The sequence below is a fragment of the Scyliorhinus torazame genome, chromosome 21, assembly GCF_047496885.1.
Source record: "Scyliorhinus torazame isolate Kashiwa2021f chromosome 21, sScyTor2.1, whole genome shotgun sequence".
Classification (NCBI taxonomy): domain Eukaryota; kingdom Metazoa; phylum Chordata; class Chondrichthyes; order Carcharhiniformes; family Scyliorhinidae; genus Scyliorhinus; species Scyliorhinus torazame.
The window spans coordinates 17,291,927-17,310,284 of NC_092727.1; the positions used below are offsets into that span (position 1 = coordinate 17,291,927).

General features: G+C 45.8%; 1 protein-coding gene across 6 annotated transcripts in view; it reads left to right on the forward strand.

Annotated features, from left to right (window-relative positions):
- dixdc1b (DIX domain containing 1b) overlaps nucleotides 1-17,437 on the forward strand; it is a 156,984-nt gene extending 139,547 nt beyond the window's left edge. For 4 of the 6 annotated variants that reach the window (XM_072486582.1, XM_072486581.1, XM_072486578.1 and 1 more), the window contains 6 exons: nucleotides 472-555; nucleotides 9,818-9,979; nucleotides 12,301-12,367; nucleotides 12,708-12,816; nucleotides 13,674-13,782; nucleotides 14,116-17,437. In XM_072486582.1, coding sequence (XP_072342683.1) covers nucleotides 472-555; nucleotides 9,818-9,979; nucleotides 12,301-12,367; nucleotides 12,708-12,816; nucleotides 13,674-13,782; nucleotides 14,116-14,199 — 615 coding nt within the window. In that variant the 3' untranslated portion in view covers nucleotides 14,200-17,437. Of the gene's footprint in view, nucleotides 1-471; nucleotides 556-9,817; nucleotides 10,034-12,300; nucleotides 12,368-12,707; nucleotides 12,817-13,673; nucleotides 13,783-14,115 lie in introns of those variants that run through there. The other 2 variants (XM_072486580.1, XM_072486583.1) reach the window with 2 other exon arrangements.
- The last annotated feature ends 921 nt before the right edge of the window (nucleotides 17,438-18,358 follow it).

An 18,358-nucleotide genomic window follows, 5' to 3' on the forward strand; every position in this document is an offset into this window, starting at 1 on the left:
GTGAGCCATTGACTTATCCACTACCGATCGTGGCCTTTGTCCTCCCTCTTGCTGTAGTCGTCAATCTTGTCCTCTCACCCCTGCCTCCTTCAGACCTCATGGCCTTCTTGTCTTTTAAGGCCTATATCCTTTACCCTCAAGCCGCGCTGGCGAATTTCACCCTCCCAATTGCCAGAGACCATCCCCAAGGGTTTCCACCTGCGGCCTCCATTCCACTGCTTTTCTCTCCCAGCCACGAGCTGCCTGGTGGGGAAAGATCTACTAGGATCTCTGTGTCCATGGCCTTGCCAGGTTCCTCAGCCATTTTCAACATCCACTGTGCTTTCCCAGCCTTCCTGTATGTGTTTAAGTTAAATCAGTGTGCGTGAAATGTAGTGTCTTCCAGATGGAAATATTTTAATCCTATTTAAACAGAATAATTCACGTCAGAATTCATAAGGAACACTTTGCTCTTTGTTCACATTTCACCAGGTGTCTGGGTATCCCTGTAAACCATCAGCAAATAATGGCTATGTCCAGTCAACGAGCAAAACCGCTTCTCCAGGGTATAGACGGGTGAGTAGAAATTTGATAAATTATTATTACCCCACTTTTGCTAAAGTTTCTCTTTTGCATAAATTTTTTACCTTCATTAAAAATATGCTACTCATAAGATTTCCCAGTAGCCTATTAAATATGATTTCTAGATGTAACCATATCATACTTTTATATCATATCACACTTGTACACTAGCAGTCTCCATCAGTCTAACCTGTGCTAGCAATAAAAGGGTAACAAACCTGATTAAGACCACTGCTTTGTGGCTTCTCCAATAACATTTTCCATAATTCAAGTAAAAATGGAGCTGCAAATCTGCCACTAGGCTACAGAAAACATTTTAATAGCATAAATATAAGGGGTGGAATTCTATGGTCTCTTACTCGTGGGATTGCAGGAATGAGGTCTCGTAGAAATCATAATGTAGCCTTCCTGCCACTCTAATTGTCTGCAATGTTACGTGGGGCGGATTCGGCCTAGGGTGGCTCCATCCACCCTAGCTCCAGTTGAGGCCCTTATGTGGCTGCTTCCCGCTGGACAGCAATTTTGAGGCTGGCAGGATGAGTTCCAGATTGGGAGGAAGCTCGACAGGCCAGCCTGCTTGGGCTGTAGGCATGAAGGGGAGGTGGTGGGGACACCTCTCTCAAGTTCTGAGATGGGACTTCTGCCTGAGTGAGGGGCGGTGGTCCTGTCTCCAGCTAACTAATCCTTATCAGTGTGTTAATTGCTGTGGGGCTGCAGTGATTATCCCTGCTAATTCTTCAGGTTGCAGTGTTGGACACCCCACCATTCAAAAGCTCCTGCCAGAATCCAAGTCACCAGAATCACCTTAGAACAGCTAATCTCTTCTACCACATATTTAGTACTTTTAATTCTTGGCTTTAAAGCACAGAGACAAACCATTCAAACTATGTTGGTGCTAATTCTTCAACTGGAATGACCTACTTTAATTCCATTTCCTTGAAACATTTTCTGTATCCTTTTTTTGTTATTCTTGTTCAAAAATTTCAAAAGTCTGTCAACTTATGTACATTCCCCTATTATTTTTTTTAGTTTGCAGGACATGAAGCAAGGAAATAATTATTCATAATGCTCCCTCTCAAAAACTTTTATAATTTTGAAGATCTCTTCTAGATCCCCTTTAACTTTCTCCGCCCCAGCAAATAAAAAGCCCAGTTTTTTTAACTTTCCATACTATGATCGTAATCCTTGGTAGTATTCTAGCTTTAGCTTTCCATGGTTCTATTTTCTTTCCTATAATGGCATAGTGACCAGAATAGTGCATATTCCAAACATGATTTAGTACACAGGTTCCATTATTTGCTATTGATCAACTGTTGGTTTTCCTTCAATAATTGTTAGTCCTTCAAAGTGGACGTATTTGTGTTGGCTATGAGACTTGGGTCATGATATCAATAGCAAGAGAAAAAGAGTCTAAACTATTCCATATGTTAATAGATAATGAAACAGATTTTAAAAAGTTGTGCTCTTAAATTGAGGTTTAGATGTCAATCATAAACTGGCTTAGCTTTGATATTTTGCTTTATGATCTTGTATGAATAATATCTGAATTATATTCATAGAATGTAATCATGTCCATTGTGTACTGACATTGAGCATTCATTCTTTTCTATAAGTGTTTATATTTACAGTAAGTCAATTGTAAAATTCTCATTTAAAAGGTATTAATTTCCTTGTTTGATATTATATAGCAGATAGTTTGATGTTGGTTATCTTTTGTCAGATAGTTAAGATTGGCAGTGGGTGAAAAGCAGAAACTAAAAAAAGGACAAAATGTTTGGGAGAAGAATAAAACAGACAATATTCAATTGGCTGCATGTTGAATTCTATGGAAAGGAAATGGCATTGGCTGTATTGCAGGCACTGTTACACTCTGCTAAAATCAAGAAAGTACATGGAGTACATATTTATTTGTATTTTTTGAGGCACTCTGGCCCCATTAATAACAGTGAGGTGGGAAGTGTGCGGTGGGGCACATTTACCTGCTGGGAAACCTGCAAGTGTGCGATGGCAGAACAATCAGTTAGATCGTAGTGGTGTGGGGTGCCCGTGTTAGTCAGATTATGAGATAGTGGGGGTACGAGAGCTGGTGATACTTGGAATGGGATCTGATCGGAAAGGGGAACCAGCCAGATTGGGAGGGGTGAGGAGATTTACAGAGTAGGCCTTTGGGTTGTGGGAAAAAATCTTATCCTGCAACCAGCATGCTATAAAGACCTTATGGATCCAGTCCTCCTCACCTTTTTACCTGTTCGGTTTACCAAGGCTTGGGAAACGTATGGGTTCAAAATAAGAACACTGTTAGAATGAAGGCACACAGCCTCCTTAGAAGGTTCAAGATTATCCCACTTCCTGACAATGGATTGGTCGCTCATTCCGACGCCCCTCACCCCACCCTTCCTCTGTTAAAACTGGAAATAGCCACGTTTGAAGATTGGGTTCCTTTTTCAGATTTTTAACTTCTAAGCCCTCTGATGCAACCATCAATTTACGCGAGACAGAGTTGAAGTGAACAGTGGCATTAATCGACTAGAACAGTGCCTGCCTGCGACTGCTCTGCTAGTGAGAGACGCCTGCAGGGCAGCTGCTCTTTATACCTCCCCTCAAGGGGGTGGAGCCAAGAGCGGAACCCACAGGGGCACCAACATGATACATTCCATGTAGTACAGTACAATGGTCCATAGGTGGAGCCCACATGGGTAACAGCGTGATACAATGTAATACGGTGGTGAATGGTTAGTACAATACGTTCACCATATTCACCCCCTGTTAAAAAAATTGAAGTCCGGCGGGGGTGAATGGCTCACAGGTTCAGTCTGTCCTGCGCCCTGATCGTGCGCTGTGATCGCTGGAGCTCTGGTTTCGCAGCGGGCACGGGTGTCCAACTCGTCGGTGCGGGCCTGGGTGGTGAACTTGTCGGTGCGGGCACAGGCGTGGACTCTGGGAGCGTGTCTTCAGGAGCTTCATTACTGCGGGTCGGTGAAGGGGGGAGGGAGTATAGGAAGGGGTATAGAGGCCATGTAGGGGCGGGGCAGCTGTTCGGTGTAAGTTGTGGGGGGGGGGGGTGGGGGGGGGGGGGGTAGGTTGGGATGGTGGTAGGGGAACCTGCGAGTGCCAGGTCCTGGAGGGAGACCGTATCCTGTTGGCCGTCGGGTTGTTCTACATCTGCGTACTGGGGTTTGGTGTGAAGGAGCTGGAGCCTCTCGACCAGGGGGTCGGACTTATGGCTCCTTACGTGTTTGCGGAGTAGGACGGGCCCCGGTGTCTTCAGCCAGGACGGAAGCGAGACACCGGAGGTGGATTTTCCAGGGAAGACCAACAGGCGGTCGTGAGGGGTCTCGTTCGTGGCTGTGCAAAGGAGGGACCTAATGGAGTGGAGCGCGTCGGGGAGGACCTCCTGCCAGTGGTAAACTGGGAGATTCCTAGAACGTAGGGCCAGGAGGACGGCCTTACATACCGTCGCGTTCTCCCACTCCACCTGTCCATTTCCCCGGGGGTTGTAACTGGTAGTCCTGCTCGAGGAGACACCCTAACCGAGCAGGTACTGATGCAGTTCGTCGCTCATAAACGAGGTGCCCCGGTCACTCTGGACGTAAGTGGGGAAACCGAACAAGGTAAAGAGACTGTAGGGCCTTAATGACGGTGGCCGCGGTCATGTCGGGGCAGGGGGTTGCAAAGGAGAAGCGGAAGAACTCGTCAACGACGTTGAGGAAATACGTGTTGCGGTTGGTAGAGGGGAGGGGCCCTTTGAAGTCGATACTGAGGCGCTCAAAGGGCCGGGATACCTTCAGCAGGTGGGCCTTATCTGGTCGATAGAAGTGCGGCTTACACTCCGCGCAGATTTGCCAGTCCCTGGTCATGGCCCTGACCTCCTCAGTGGAGTAGGGCAGGTTGTGGACCTTGATGTAGTGGAGAGGCCGGGTGACCCCCCGGGTGGCAGAGATCATCGTGGATGGCCGGCAGTCGGTCATCGTGCGCGCTGGCGCACGTGTCGCGGGACAGGGCATCTGGGGGCTCGTTGAGCTTCCCAGGACAATACACTATATCGTAATTATAGGTGGAGAGTTCGATCCTCCACCTCAAGGTCTTATCGTTCTTGATCTTGCCCTGTTGTGTATTATCGAACATGAAGGCTACCGACCATTGGTCGGTGACGAGGGTAAACCACCTACCAGCGAGGTAGTGCCTCCAATGCCTTACAGCTTCCACGATGGCTTGGGCTTCTTTTTTGACTGAGGAGTGTCGAATTTCGGAGGCGTTGAGTGTACAGGAGAAAAATGCTACTGGCCTGCCCGCCTAATTGAGGGTGGCGGCGAGGGCGACCTCTGACGTGTCGCTCTCCACCTGGAAGGGGACGAGCTCATCCACCGCGCGCATTGCGGCTTTGGCAATATCTGCCTTGATGCGGCTGAAGGCCTGGCGGGCCTCAGCTGCTATTGGGAAAATGGTAGCTTTGATCAATGGGCGGGCTATGTCCGCATAGTTGGGGACCCACTAGGCGTAATAGGAAAAGAACTCAAGGCACCTTTTCAGGGCCTTGGGGCAGTGGGGAAGAGGGAGTTGCAGGAGGTGGTGCATATGGTCGGGGTCGGGCCCTAGAACTCCGTTTTCCACGACGTAGCCGAGGATGGCTAGTCTGGTTGTGCGGAAAACGCATTTCTCCTCGTTATAAGTGAGGTTGAGGGCTTGGGCGGTTTGGAGACATTTCTGGAGGTTGGCGTCGTGGTCCTGGTCGTGGCCGCAGATGGTGACGTTGTCTAAGTACGGCAATGTGGCCCACAGCCCGTACTGGTCCACCATTCATAGAATTTTCATAGAATCATAGAATTTACAGTGCAGAAAGAGGCCATTCGGTCCATCATTCTTTGGAAGACTGTGACCCCGTTTGTGACGCCGAAGGGGACCCGGAGGAAGTGGAAGAGGCGGAGGACGTGGAAGTGGAAAGGCTGTGTAGTGCGGTCCTCCGGGCGGATTGGGAGCTGGTGGTATGCGGACTTCAGATCCACCGTGGAGAAGACACGGTAGTGTGTGATCTGATTAACCATGTCCACTATCCGGGGGAGGGGGTACGCATCGAGGTGCGTGTACCGGTTTATGGTTTGGCTGTAGTCTACAACCATCCGGTTCTTTTCCCTGGTCCTGACGACAACCACCTGAGTTCTCCAGGGGCTATTACTGGCCTCGATGATCCCTTCCTGCAAGAGTCGCTGGACCTTGGACCTGATAAAAGTCCTATCCTGGATACTGTACCGCCTGCTTCTGGTGGCGACTGGCTTACAGTCGGCGGTGAGATTTGCGAAGAGCGGGGGAGGGTCGACCTTCGGGATCGCGAGGCTACATATGGCGAGTGGGGGTAGGGGCCGCCGAACTTCAGGGTTAGGCTCCTGAGGTTGCACTGGAAGTCCAATCCCAACAGGAGAGGAGCGCAGATAGTTTAAAATTGGCGTACTCGGCGCCCTGTATCGCAAGATTTGCGACAGTGTATCCCCCGATCTGCACTGAGTGCGATCCGGAAGCGAGGGAGATTGTTTGAAGTGCGGGGAAGATTTGGAGCGAACAGCGCCTTACCGTTTCTGGGTGAATGAAGCTCTCCGTGCTCCCGGAGTCAAACAGGGAAGGTGTTTCATGTCCATTGACCCGGATGGTCATCATGGAGCTCCGGAGATGTTTTGGTTGTGACTGGTCGAGGGTGACCGCGCCGAGTTGCGGGTAGCCGGCGTGGTCGGAGGTGATGGGGTGATCCCAAGATGGCTGCCCCTGTCGGTCGCACATGTCAGGCGGCGTTGCAGATGGCGGCCAAGATGGTGGCCCCCGTCGGTCGCACGTGTCGGGCGGCGAGGAAGATGGCGTCCAAGATGGCCTCCCCCATGAGCCGCACGTGGCGGGCCGCGTGGGAGACGGCAGCTAAGATGGCGGCCCCCGTGAGTCGCATGTGTTGTGTGGGGTTGAAGATGGCTGCCCCCACGGACAACACGAGGCCGGTGACGCGTCCGGAGGGGGCGGAGCCGGCAGGCACGCAGCCACACTGCGGGGTCTGCGGGCCTGAGAGTCCGCGAGTCGGGCCTGCGATTTGGAGGATTTGGACCTGGCCAGACAAACTTTGGCGAAGTGTCCCTTTTTGCCGCAGTCGCGGCAGTTCGCGTCCGAGCCGGGCAGCGCTGCCTGGGGTGCTGGTGCAGGCCGCTGAAATAGCAGGGTAGCCCCCCGGGTTGGACAGGCAGCCACACGGCACAGGCCTGGAGTACTCTCTGGTCCGGGGTCCACAAGGGTGTCGCGTGATCAGACGGGAACGCGTTGAGGCTTTGGAACGCTACTTCTAGGGAGGTGGCTAGTTTTACTGTCTCTTCTAGGTCGAGGGCACCTTTCTCGAGCAGGCACTGTCTGACGTAGTTGGACCTGACTCCAGCCACGTAGGCGTCCCGGATGGCGAGTTCCATACGTTGAGAGGCCGTGACAGCCTGGTAGTTGCAGCTTCGTGCGAGGACTTTGAGGTCGCGTAGGTACTCCTCCAGCGATTCCCCGTGGCATTGGCGGCGAGTGGTGAAGAAATGCCGCGCGTTCACTTCGTTCACCGGCCTCACGTATAGGCGCTTCAGCATCGCGAGTGCGTCCGCGAATGTGGAGGCTTCCTCGAGTTGTACAGAGATTCGATGGCTCACCCGGGCGTGGAGGAGGCTCAGCTTCTATTCATCGGTGATGGAGAGCGAGGAGGAGGTGGCGAGGTAGGCCTCGAAACATTGGAGCCAGTGTGAATAAATCCCTTTGGCTTCCACGGCCTGTGGGTCGAGTTCCAGTCGGTCAGGTTTGAGGGCTGATTCCATTGCGATGTTGTAGTCGATTAAATTGATGAGACCATCAATTCACGCGAGACAGAGTTGAAGTGAACAGTGGCTTTAATCGACTGGAAAAGTGCCTGCCTGCGATTGCTCTGCTAGCGAGAGACGCCTACAGGGCAGCTGCTCTTTATACCTCCCCTCAAGGGGTGGAGCCAGGGGCAGAGCCCACAAGGGCACCAACATGATACATTCCGTGTAGTACAGTACAATGGTCCGTAGGTGGAGCCCACATGGGCAACAGCGTGATACACTGTAATACGGTGGTGAATGGTTAGTACAATACGTTCATCACACCCTCATTCATTTTTGCATTGTTAAAATTACTCAATTGGACTTGATTCTAATCCATTCTTCACTGCGTTGAGTTGGCATTTCCCATTAACTGGAAATGAAGTATTCCAGTTTAAGCCAGTTGATTGTTGGGTTGAAAGCGGGTCGCAGCTGGCTAAATCACTGAGATCAGTCAGCAGTCGTCATTCTGCTATGTAGTAAAACACATGACATAATTGGAGAGCTATCTTTCAAATTATGAGCAGTACAACAGACTGCATTTCTTTTGAGAATTGAGTTAATCTCAGCTCATAGAACTTCCATTAACAATGCACTTACAGAAGGTAATACAGCTGTAACTTGTCCCCAGGCTTCAACATGATTTGTGTTTTCAATGAAGGAATGCCCAAATAATTTTTGCAGCCGGTTTGCAGTACAAATAAAATAGCTAAGTTTGTCTTTTGTGAAATTCAGAAGTACATTGAAAATTTATCAAGCCGTGAAAAATGTCCACTATAGTCCGTTATTGATTTTAAAGTCCACTATAGTCCTATATTGATTTTAAAGTCCACAGGATATAAATTCCACTTCTGATGCTTGCTGGGAAGAGCAAATTATGAAAACCAAGTATGCCCAGCCTATGACTGTTGATTAAAATTAATGGACATAAAAGACAGGGACTGGCAGCACATAAGCTTGATCTGCACAATGGGAATGGAAACAAAGAAATTCTCTGTTTGGGAGACTAAGAGCTGGATTCTTCGATCGGTGATGCCGAAATCGCGTTCGGCAACCGGCCGGAGAATCCAAGTTTCTGACGAAATTGGGGGCGGTGCCGCTTTCGTGATGCTCCTCCCCCCTCCAAAGCAGCATACTCTAGGAGTACGCCGCGCCACCTATTGAAGACCTCAGGATGTTTTACCGCTTTATTGTGCTAGATGTAAAACCTCCTGTAGCTGGACCCAAGAATGGGGGCAGTGCAGGAGAGCGTACACTTTTATACAGAGTCTGCTAGGTGGAGCCAGCAGGCTGGGATTTACCGTAATAACTGGAGTACAATGGCAGTGTACCATAATACATGTAATGTACGTTCAGTGGTTTACCAACTGCATGTGTGTGTGTAGGGAGTGGGGGGGGGGATGGCGGGCGGGTCACCTTCGACTGAACCGGAATCCGGCCGGCGGGATAGGCCAGAAGATCCGGCCGAATGTGTTTTTTGGATGCATAAGATCCTAAGTGCCAATGGTTACAGAAAAGAAATATGCATCATCAAAGTCACTCACTCCACACTACCGCTATTGTGTTTAATATGATGTGATAATTTCATTGAGAAGTTAAATATAAATATTTTGACACAATGAGCAGATTATACAGACAAAGAAGGGACTACATGATTAATCAATACTGAGGAATAATGCCAGAAAGCAATCGATAGCTTTATTTTTGGAGACAACAGACGTACAAATGCACATTGCCTTTCCACCACGTGTATTTGGCACATGATATATATTGTGAAGTTAGAAGAAATAAGATATTTGGTCGTATTTGATGCGCGAGAATTAAAAAATTAATGTTCGATCTTTTGAGCATGTTTTATTTCTCCTAGTTAAAGGAGCAATTGCAAAAAATATGAGCTGAGTTACTGAAGAAAATGTAGTCTCCACGGTCATGATTATGCTGCAGTTGAAGGTTATAGTGCTTTGATATTCCATCGGGGATTACATGGAAAGACAAAACTGATGTCAATGTTCAGAGTTGAAGCTTTCAGATTTTGTGGATCAGATGTGCTTTTCATTACCAGAAGGCTATTATTTTATAATTCATTGTCGTTCAACTGCAGCAAATATTTTGCTATTAGTAACAAATTCAGTAGAATGCTTTTCAGCCTCTCTTTGAAAACAGACCACTTATGAAACGTACTTATTACCTGATGTATTATCCAATGTGTTTGGTTTTACGGGATGCTGTTTTCAGTTTCTGGCTGAAAACCAAGTTTAAAATTCGCATTACAGTGCTGCTTTGTACCTGATAGAAGTTTTTAAAAGTTGTGCCAAGAGACTCAGCAAAAGTCGTCTGAAAACTCACTGCCTTATTGTATTCATTGTGGACATTATTCTGGAGCACTCCTTGACCTCTTGTATATGTAATTATAGACGGAAGATCTTCAGGTAGTACGAGATTCTCTGCGCAGTCTACGGAATAGCTTTGCTGGTCATGACCCCCAGCACCACACAATCGACACACTGGAACAAGGAATCACAAGTCTATTGGAGCGAATGCACACGGCCGAAACGCAGGGAAGAGTTGGCAACAAAGTAAGGACATATTTCCAGTCCGTGTAAAAAGTAATCTCCAAATGAGCCCCTTAGGTGATTAATTTTTTTTTGCATTTTTGGCTTCTTTAATTCAATAGGAACAAACTACCATTGATTGAAATTGAGTTGTATGGTATTATTAATAGATGAATTAATGCAAGAAATCATTTTATTTACCATTTTAACAAAGGTGTTAACCAATTCATTTTAAATGAGCTAAACCTTTTAGTTAAGTAGTGATATTTCACTCAAATGGGCATATATATCATTATTGATATCGCACCAACTCCATTTCAAACTCCAGAAATTCATAATATATTTTTATTTCCTGCCAGTAAGAGAAGCAGATTGTGTAGCTGCATTTAATTACTTAGTGATTTACATATATCTTTAAAGGAGTGTCACCGAAACTGCGGTTCAGGATGGGATATTGGATAATGCCCCCGAACTGTAGTTTCAAGTGGGGAGGGGAAGGGGGGTGGGGGGGGGGGAGAGAAAGAATGTCCCCATACTGTTCTGTGGGAGGGGTAAAGCGGGAGTCCTGATGACTGTGATGGGGAGAGGAGTGGGGGTGGCAGGAATGGGGGAGGGTGGCGATGTTGACATTATGGTGGGGTTAGGAGAGTCCTGTTGCTTATGCTCTGGAGGGGTGGGGGGCGGCTGGGAGGCATTCACTTTAGTTCTGATCATGGCACTCTATAAAGGTGGCGTCTGAATCTCTGTGTAGCCGGTCTCGCTGGCTATATCAGGCCCCACCCTTCCAGACTGAGGGCGCAAACCCCACCCATTATTTTTCACGGGAATCTGGTCTAAACACTCAGCTTGTGCAGTTGTAAAGTTGCACGCCTGTTTTCAGTCAGAATCGATGGTCCCAGCAAATAATGCATGTCAGCTCTTTCTTAATGGGGACGAAAGCAATGCCATTTAAATATAACTTCATATTATTCATTAATTTCTCAAAAATGAACCTTAAAAATTATGCAACCTCCAGTTAATGTTTTCTTGCACTTCTCCCACTTTCAGAATATGTGACCTTTATTACAAAGTATCAGTGTTTTGGACCCACCTCTATTTTTTTCAATAAAATTACTGAACAGAAAGGAAAGAATAGTTCTAATTGTTACTGTACGGGCCAGTAAAAATTGCATTTGATGGTGCACCAAACTGATTTGTTATGTTCTAGGTGTAACATAAGTGGCTTCCTTGTGATGCACTTGACAAAGGAAGGTTCAGACGTGGAGATAACTTCAACACGTTTATTAAACTATTTACACTTCTATTACTCCGGTTCGACACTACTGCTAATCCTACTATAGCTACCCAGACTGACTAACCAGCTGCTGCAATCCACGTGGTGGGTGTAATATTGAATCAACCATGTGTCTGTTCTCACTGACCATCTCCACTGGAAAGAGGCAGATCATGTGTGTGGTGTCCTTTATATATGGGTTGGTGTAATGTCCCCCTGTGGTCGTGTCACCTCCTTGTGTATCGTGAATGTCCATTGGTCATCTCCTATCTAACTGATCTATTGGCTGAGTGTGTGTGTGATGTTTCTGGTGCTCCCTCTAGTGTCTAGTTAGTCTACGTGCATTTACATTGATGCACATCACCACACAAACCAAAACAAATTTCAAGATCTTTAGCACAGAGCTAAAGAGCTGGCTTTTAAAGCAGACCAAGGCAGGCCAGCAGCACGGCTCAATTCCCGTACCAGCCTCCCCGAACAGGCGCCGGAATGTGGTGACTAGGGGCTTTTCACAGTAACTTCATTTGAAGCCTACTTGTGACAATAAGCGATTTTCATTTGGGTTCAATTCCTCGTCGACACTGAGTTAGTTGGGCCACTGTAATTGACCGAAAGTCTCCTTAGGGAGGGATAAAAATGTCAGTCACGGGTGCTTTTCCAGTGACTCCGACAGGGAAATCTGGGTTTTGGGTAAGGAAAGACAGATTTTGGATCAGCGCTGATGCCCTCCAAATTTTGGATAACATCCTGACATCAGGGGCTGAATTTGCCCAATAAAGTGAATGAGTAAAAACGTGCAGCCTGGTGGATGGGTGCAGGATTAAATAATCAGCTTTACAGGGGCTGTTTAGCACAGGGCTAAATCGCTGGCTTTGAAAGCAGACCAAGGCAGGCCAGCAGCACGGTTCGATTCCCGTAACAGCCTCCCCGAACAGGCGCCGAAATGTGGCGACTAGGGGCTTTTCACAGTAACTTCATTTGAAGCCTACTTGTGACAATAAGCGATTTTCATTTCATTTCATTTCACGATTGTTTCATTTCTGCTTTGATATCCTTTTGTTTATATCTGCAGACTCCTGTGAAACATTCAGGAAGAAGAGAATCAAGTGCAGAGAGAGAATCCTGGCCATCCAATGCCAGTAAGTTCAGAAGCAAACATTTCACAAACTAATGTTTGTTTGGGGTTAAACAGCACTGTGAACTTAAATTCAGGTTGATGTGATCTTCTAACCGTCCTATTTTATTTGCTGGAAAAATATTTCTGGGAAACTGTGAATTTGTGGTCGTTCAATTCCATAGCAGGGCACTGTCATTTTTCAACTCATGATATTTCACTGCATTGCGCGCTGTAAGCTAAGTTTACACTTGGTAATATTTTCCCCCCTATTCTACCCATGGTTACTATAGTATGTCATGCTGTTGTCTGTCAAAAGTATTTTGTTTTGCGTTTTTAAAAAAAAAAAAGATTTTCTCTCTCAGCAGGTCTTCATTCTCACAACAGTCCTGGTCTATGCAGTCCTGTCTGCACTAAAGTGTTGTATTTCACAGATCGAACTCTTGTACCGTTTATGGTAAACATTCCAAAGAGGCAAGTAATTCTTACTGTATCAGCCAATTGTAGCAGTTGGAAAACTGAATCGCTTGCCTCCATTATCAGGAGTTTACTTGATTTTGTCCCTCTCTCTCTCTCTCTCTCGCAACAGCTGTTGCCTCCACCCTATTTAAAGTGCTGCTTTGAACCAGGGACTAAGACGTTCACTCGTTCTGTGAAAATCTAGAATTACAGCAGAGGGTGTTTTAAAAAAAAAAAAAAAAAATTTAGAGTACCCAATTCATTTTTCCAATTAAGGGTCAATTTAGCATGGCCAATCCACCTACCCTGTACATCTTTGGGTTGTGGGGGTGAACCCCACGCAAACAGGGAGAGAATGTGCAAACTCCACACAGACAGTGACCCAGAGCCGGCTTGAGAGTGTTTCTATGAGAACAACCAAGTCTTCTTTTTAGAACTGTATCAAAGAACAAGGAACAGGAACAGCACAGGAACAGGTCCTTCGGCCCTCCAAGCCTGCTCCGATCCAGATCTATCTAAAACTGTCGCCTATTTTCCAAGGATCAGTTGCAACACTCCACGGTAGTAGAATGTGTTCAAATTTTGGTTTGCTGCACCCTGAACTGAAAGGATACAATCTCATTCATGTCCCCAAATGTGAGGTCCCGATCCTAACTGCATCCTTGGAAGGAACTCCGACAAGAAAGCAAAAATTAGAAACTCGGTCAACCAAGGGTGCTTCTGTCCGTGTGTCTTCAGGTTGCTTTTCAAGATTAGCAATTTTAAAGCTGTGTAGGCCGATTTTCTGCTCGCTCAATCAGGGAAAGTCTGTAAATTAAAATTCTTGCTTAAAATCACACACCTTCAATCTGTCATCAACTTTATTTCTGCAGACTTGGCGAAGTGTCTCTGAAAGACTTTAAAGCAGCAATAGATCGAGAAGGGAATTACCGATATCACTTTAAGGCACTGGATCCAGAATTTGGCACAGTGAAGGAAGAGGTAAGGTACAGTGATTGGTATCATTGGTAATAATCAGGACAATTGAACAGCTTTTTGAACTCTCTCATTTTGTTGGTGAGAGAGTGTGTGCTGCTTATAAATATAATCCATTCTGTCCCTAAACTGTACTGAATTAGTTGAGCTTTAGATAGCTGTGGCATGAGTATTTCTTTCTGTAAATTTGCTTATACACATTGATGAAGAAATAGAGAAATATATGGAAGAAATAATGAGTGACCTTCCATTTAGATTGTATATACAGAGTGCTGTAGAAACCATTCCAAAATTGCAGGCTTTAAAATGTTAACTTGATTTTCATTATTTTTCCGCTAGCTTTTCCACGATGCTGATATTGTTCCTGGTTGGGAAGGAAAAATAGTTGCTTGGGTTGAAGAAGACCATGGAGACAGTAGGTAGACTGATGCACTCTCCAGATTTGGGAGGTAGATTTTTTTTTTCTCACAAAAAGGTCCAGAGGACAAGCACCAAAGAACAGAAAGATCCCACTCAAGTCTTCAAGTCCTTCTCTGCCTTCAGGGTAGAATATGTTGCCATGCCAAATGTGGACTAGAAAGAAGAGTCCAGTGCAAAACGTTCTCAAGTCTTGTGCTGATGAAAATAGACTGGTCATTGTAAAGTTGACGTGACTTTTGTTACTCTCTGTACCAGTGTAAAATTGTAATGCCATGTCATAAGCAATACGTGGAATTTTGCTACGCCAATGTTGTGGAAAACAGCCTCAGCTGAATATTGGCATTGATATACCCTCAATGCTTGGAGTATATGAAGCTGTAAGTTCATATAGCTGAGAAGCAACTTCAATTCAGATCATGCCTTTTCTTATATAAAAAGATTTGAACTCTTTGTGACCAATCTATAGATATCAGACGGGACTCTCCATGCCAGGATCTAAATGCTCCCGCCAGTGGAGAATGGGGACTGTGTCCTGTTGGTGCTAGGAGCGTTGCCAAAGTGGAATTCTCAGATCTTGGCTGTGAAATGCGCCAGTTTCCCAGCACTTACTGGTGTCAGGCTGCCATTTCGAACGGGCGCCCCAATCCTAGTGTTCCTCCCCCACAACCCAAATGTTGTCCTCCCTGCTAAAAAGGGGAGCACCCCAACCCCTCACCCAAGAAGGGGCATCCTCCCCCTGCCACCACGGGAATGATGGGTCGCCCATCCCCCCCACACCACCATGCAGTTCATTGTTGAGGACTTATCTAGGAAGGTTCTGACACTTCAAAACGTAGCAGTTTCAAATGCTTAGGGCTTAGGGTGCAGATGTGAGGAAAGGGAAAGTCTTCTTGGCTTGAATCTTCAATGGACTGTTTGATCTCCACATCAGCTATCCGAGAGCAGTTCAGAGTGGGAAGACCACTTCAGATTTTAAACAGGCCCGGCAAGGATGATTATGTTGCACAGAGGACTGCCTGCACCATGCCATGAGAGATCTTCAGATTGCCCAGCGCTGGAAGGCGCAGTCCAGACATGGGACCCCCATCCTAGATGACAGCGGTAGAGAGGCACCTGAGCAATTGGCTAACCCCCTTGACCCCCCCCCCTCGGGATCCAATGTGCCAAGATAGCGCTTGTCAATACGTAGCCCACCCAGTGGAGTCCTGCTGTGAGGGTCGGTGTATAATTGCCGGGGGGGGGGGGGGGGGGGGGGGGGGAGAGGAGATTAGGCTTTCAGCTTGTTAATCGCATTCTAATGAATGCGTAACAGCTGTTTGTTTGTCACCATCAGCACAGGGTGGGAAGCCCGCTGTGGTTGGTGGGCAGGATCGGAGGCTGGGACGGATCTGTTGCCCATCGCTGATCTCATTTTTGGGCTGATGCGGGATTCTCCGCCCAATCGTGATTCCCGATCATACTGGTGGGAAGCGAGAATCCTAGCCACCATCTTGATGAATTTTGTTTTATATAAATTTAGAGTCCCCAATTCACTTTTTTATCCAATTAAGGGGCAATTTAGAATGGCCAATTCACCTACCCTGCACATCTTTGGGTTGTGGGGGTGAGACCCACACACATCTTGATGAATTAAGACAATTTTCACTGATGGTGACGGATGGTTAAACAAGCCTCTTCTGCTCCTCGGTGAGACCTCTGAACTGCAGCTGTCTTCCTTACCTGCGTGCGCTAAGTGTGCCTTTGTTAAGAGTAGACCTGGTTTGTGGCATAGACTCTTCCTGCCTCACCAGCTGCAGGACGTTACTTGAAAATGAGAGGCCTGGTTAATGAGGAGGAAGGAACAGCGGAATTCAATCATCATTTAATTACGTCAAAAGATTCTAACCAAGACGAGGACAAAACATTCTCCTTTTGAACCTCCCTCAGCCATTACCTTCATTCTTTAATAAAGATAAACCGACAGACATTGTCCATCTTGTTTGACTGATGCTTCCAAATTTTTATCAATGCAAAATGAAATCCCTCAGTTGCATGTTTTCAGTACATCAGTGATGACTTCCCTCAGAACAACAGAAAATACATATTGACAAACACCCAGGGCTACTGTTAGCACCCCCTGCTGCCTGGTCGCAGAATAGCTTCACTGGAGATTTTGGAATAATATCGAATAGACATTTGCAATATTATATGACATTTGTGAAGGCCATATGAACTTTGAAGACAAAATGATTGCAAAAAAGCCTTGGATTGTTTTAGGCTCATGTGAAATGACTTCAATTGATCATTTAGGTCCTGATTGCCCAGAATGAAAGGCGTTCAGTTTTATGCCATTTGAATTGTGTGTGTTCTCAATTTAATGATACTGTACTTAATTTATGCATATTGCAGATGTCACATCCAGAAGAAATGCTGCCTTGTTTAAGGGGGGGTGGGGGGCAAGTGGAATTTTGTTAATCCTATTTGGAATAAGAATTATGAAAACAGATGGTGAGCAATAGGAGTTAGATAAAGAAGAATTGGATTTCTGGAATTAAGATGTCTGGAAAAGGTGCAGCGGTTGGAAGAATTATTTTCTCCCTGTCCTGGTAAATCCAAGATTTTGAGAGTTCATACCACAGTCACAAATTTTCCAAGTACAGTTGCTTTTTAGATTCAGTATTCCTAATAGCTTTTTAATGTTTTTGTTTATTTTTTTAAAATGATCATTATAACGCTGATATCAGCTACGATTTGGAAATTTATCGAATCAGCTCTCTGAACTGAATTTGGATGTAACTAATCTTGTTAACACAAACTTGCAGAACTGGAACAATAACCTTTTTTTTACAATTGGAGGTTATCTTTATCAAGCTGGAATTGTTTCAAGTACTTTTTCTCAATGGACTCCTTTTTTTTAAAAAAAGGTTGTTTTGCCACAGTTTCAGGTATTGTACTTGCTGGCACTTATGTTCAGGAGACATCAGTGGTACTAGACATTTAGTGTAGGTGCCAAAACAATTACTGCTGTGCAGTTTATTGAGGCAGAACTAAACATTTCAAACGATGCAGTGGAATTAGTTCATGTGTCTGTATAAGAGGGTGTTTTGTTATAACAGAGATTATTCGAATTGCGTAGACTCGATTGGTCCTTCATATGCCATCCAGGGACATTTGTTTGTCATGATAAGGTGTAACTATATAAAGATATTGGTGTAAAAAAATGTTGCATTTTAAATAAAATGTGTGAGGAGGTCATTTGTTACCTGGGGATTTTGTTCTATCTCTCTATATTCCCAAAAAAATGTTTTCCCAATTTGTAAATTGATATTGTTTCAAAGCTGAAGAGATGATTTTTCTGTGATTGTTGCACTTTTACATGGAGCTCACACAGAATTTACAGCCTACCCGACCTACCTGACCTTATCAGTATTTATGCTGCACATGAGCCTCCTCCTGCCTGACTTCACCTGATCCTATCAACATAACTTTCTGTTCCTTTCTTAATTAGCACTTAACTAGCTTCCCCTTAAATGCATCTATGCTAATTGTCTCCACAGTCTCTATCAGGTTCTACATTGTAACCACTCTGGGTGAGGAAGTTCCTCCTCAATTTCTGACTAGATTTATTAATGATGTCTGTCTAGTTTGGATTCTCTCACAATCAGAAACATTACATTTAAGTGATAAGTACTGTTTTTGGAAGTGACTTTGCAGGTTTTCCCCTGAACTGAAAGTATTCTCCACATATCACTTGATTAATGCGTACGTAAATCGGTGGAGTGATACAGGTACCATATCTGTATTAGGATGGAAAGACTGCTTAATTGGGATGACACTGATTTTATTAAGAAGGCACTGGCGGCCATCCCGGTCCTTGACTCTCATCAATTGATCATGGAGTGTGATTTCAACTGCGTTTTGGACCCAAGGATGGATAGATAGATTGAGCCTCAAGTCATTAGTAACCTCAGGAACTGGGAGTTTTCTTGGAACAAATGGGGGGTGAATCCGTGGAGGTTTAGGCATCCGGGAGAGAGAGGGGGAGTTTTCTGCCATGTGCACCGGGTATACTCCTGAATAGATTTTTTTTGTGGTGGGGAAATCGATGCTCACAGGGATTGTGGGGTGGAATATATGCGATCGTGATATTGGACCACGCGCCACTTTATGTGGACGTGAAGTT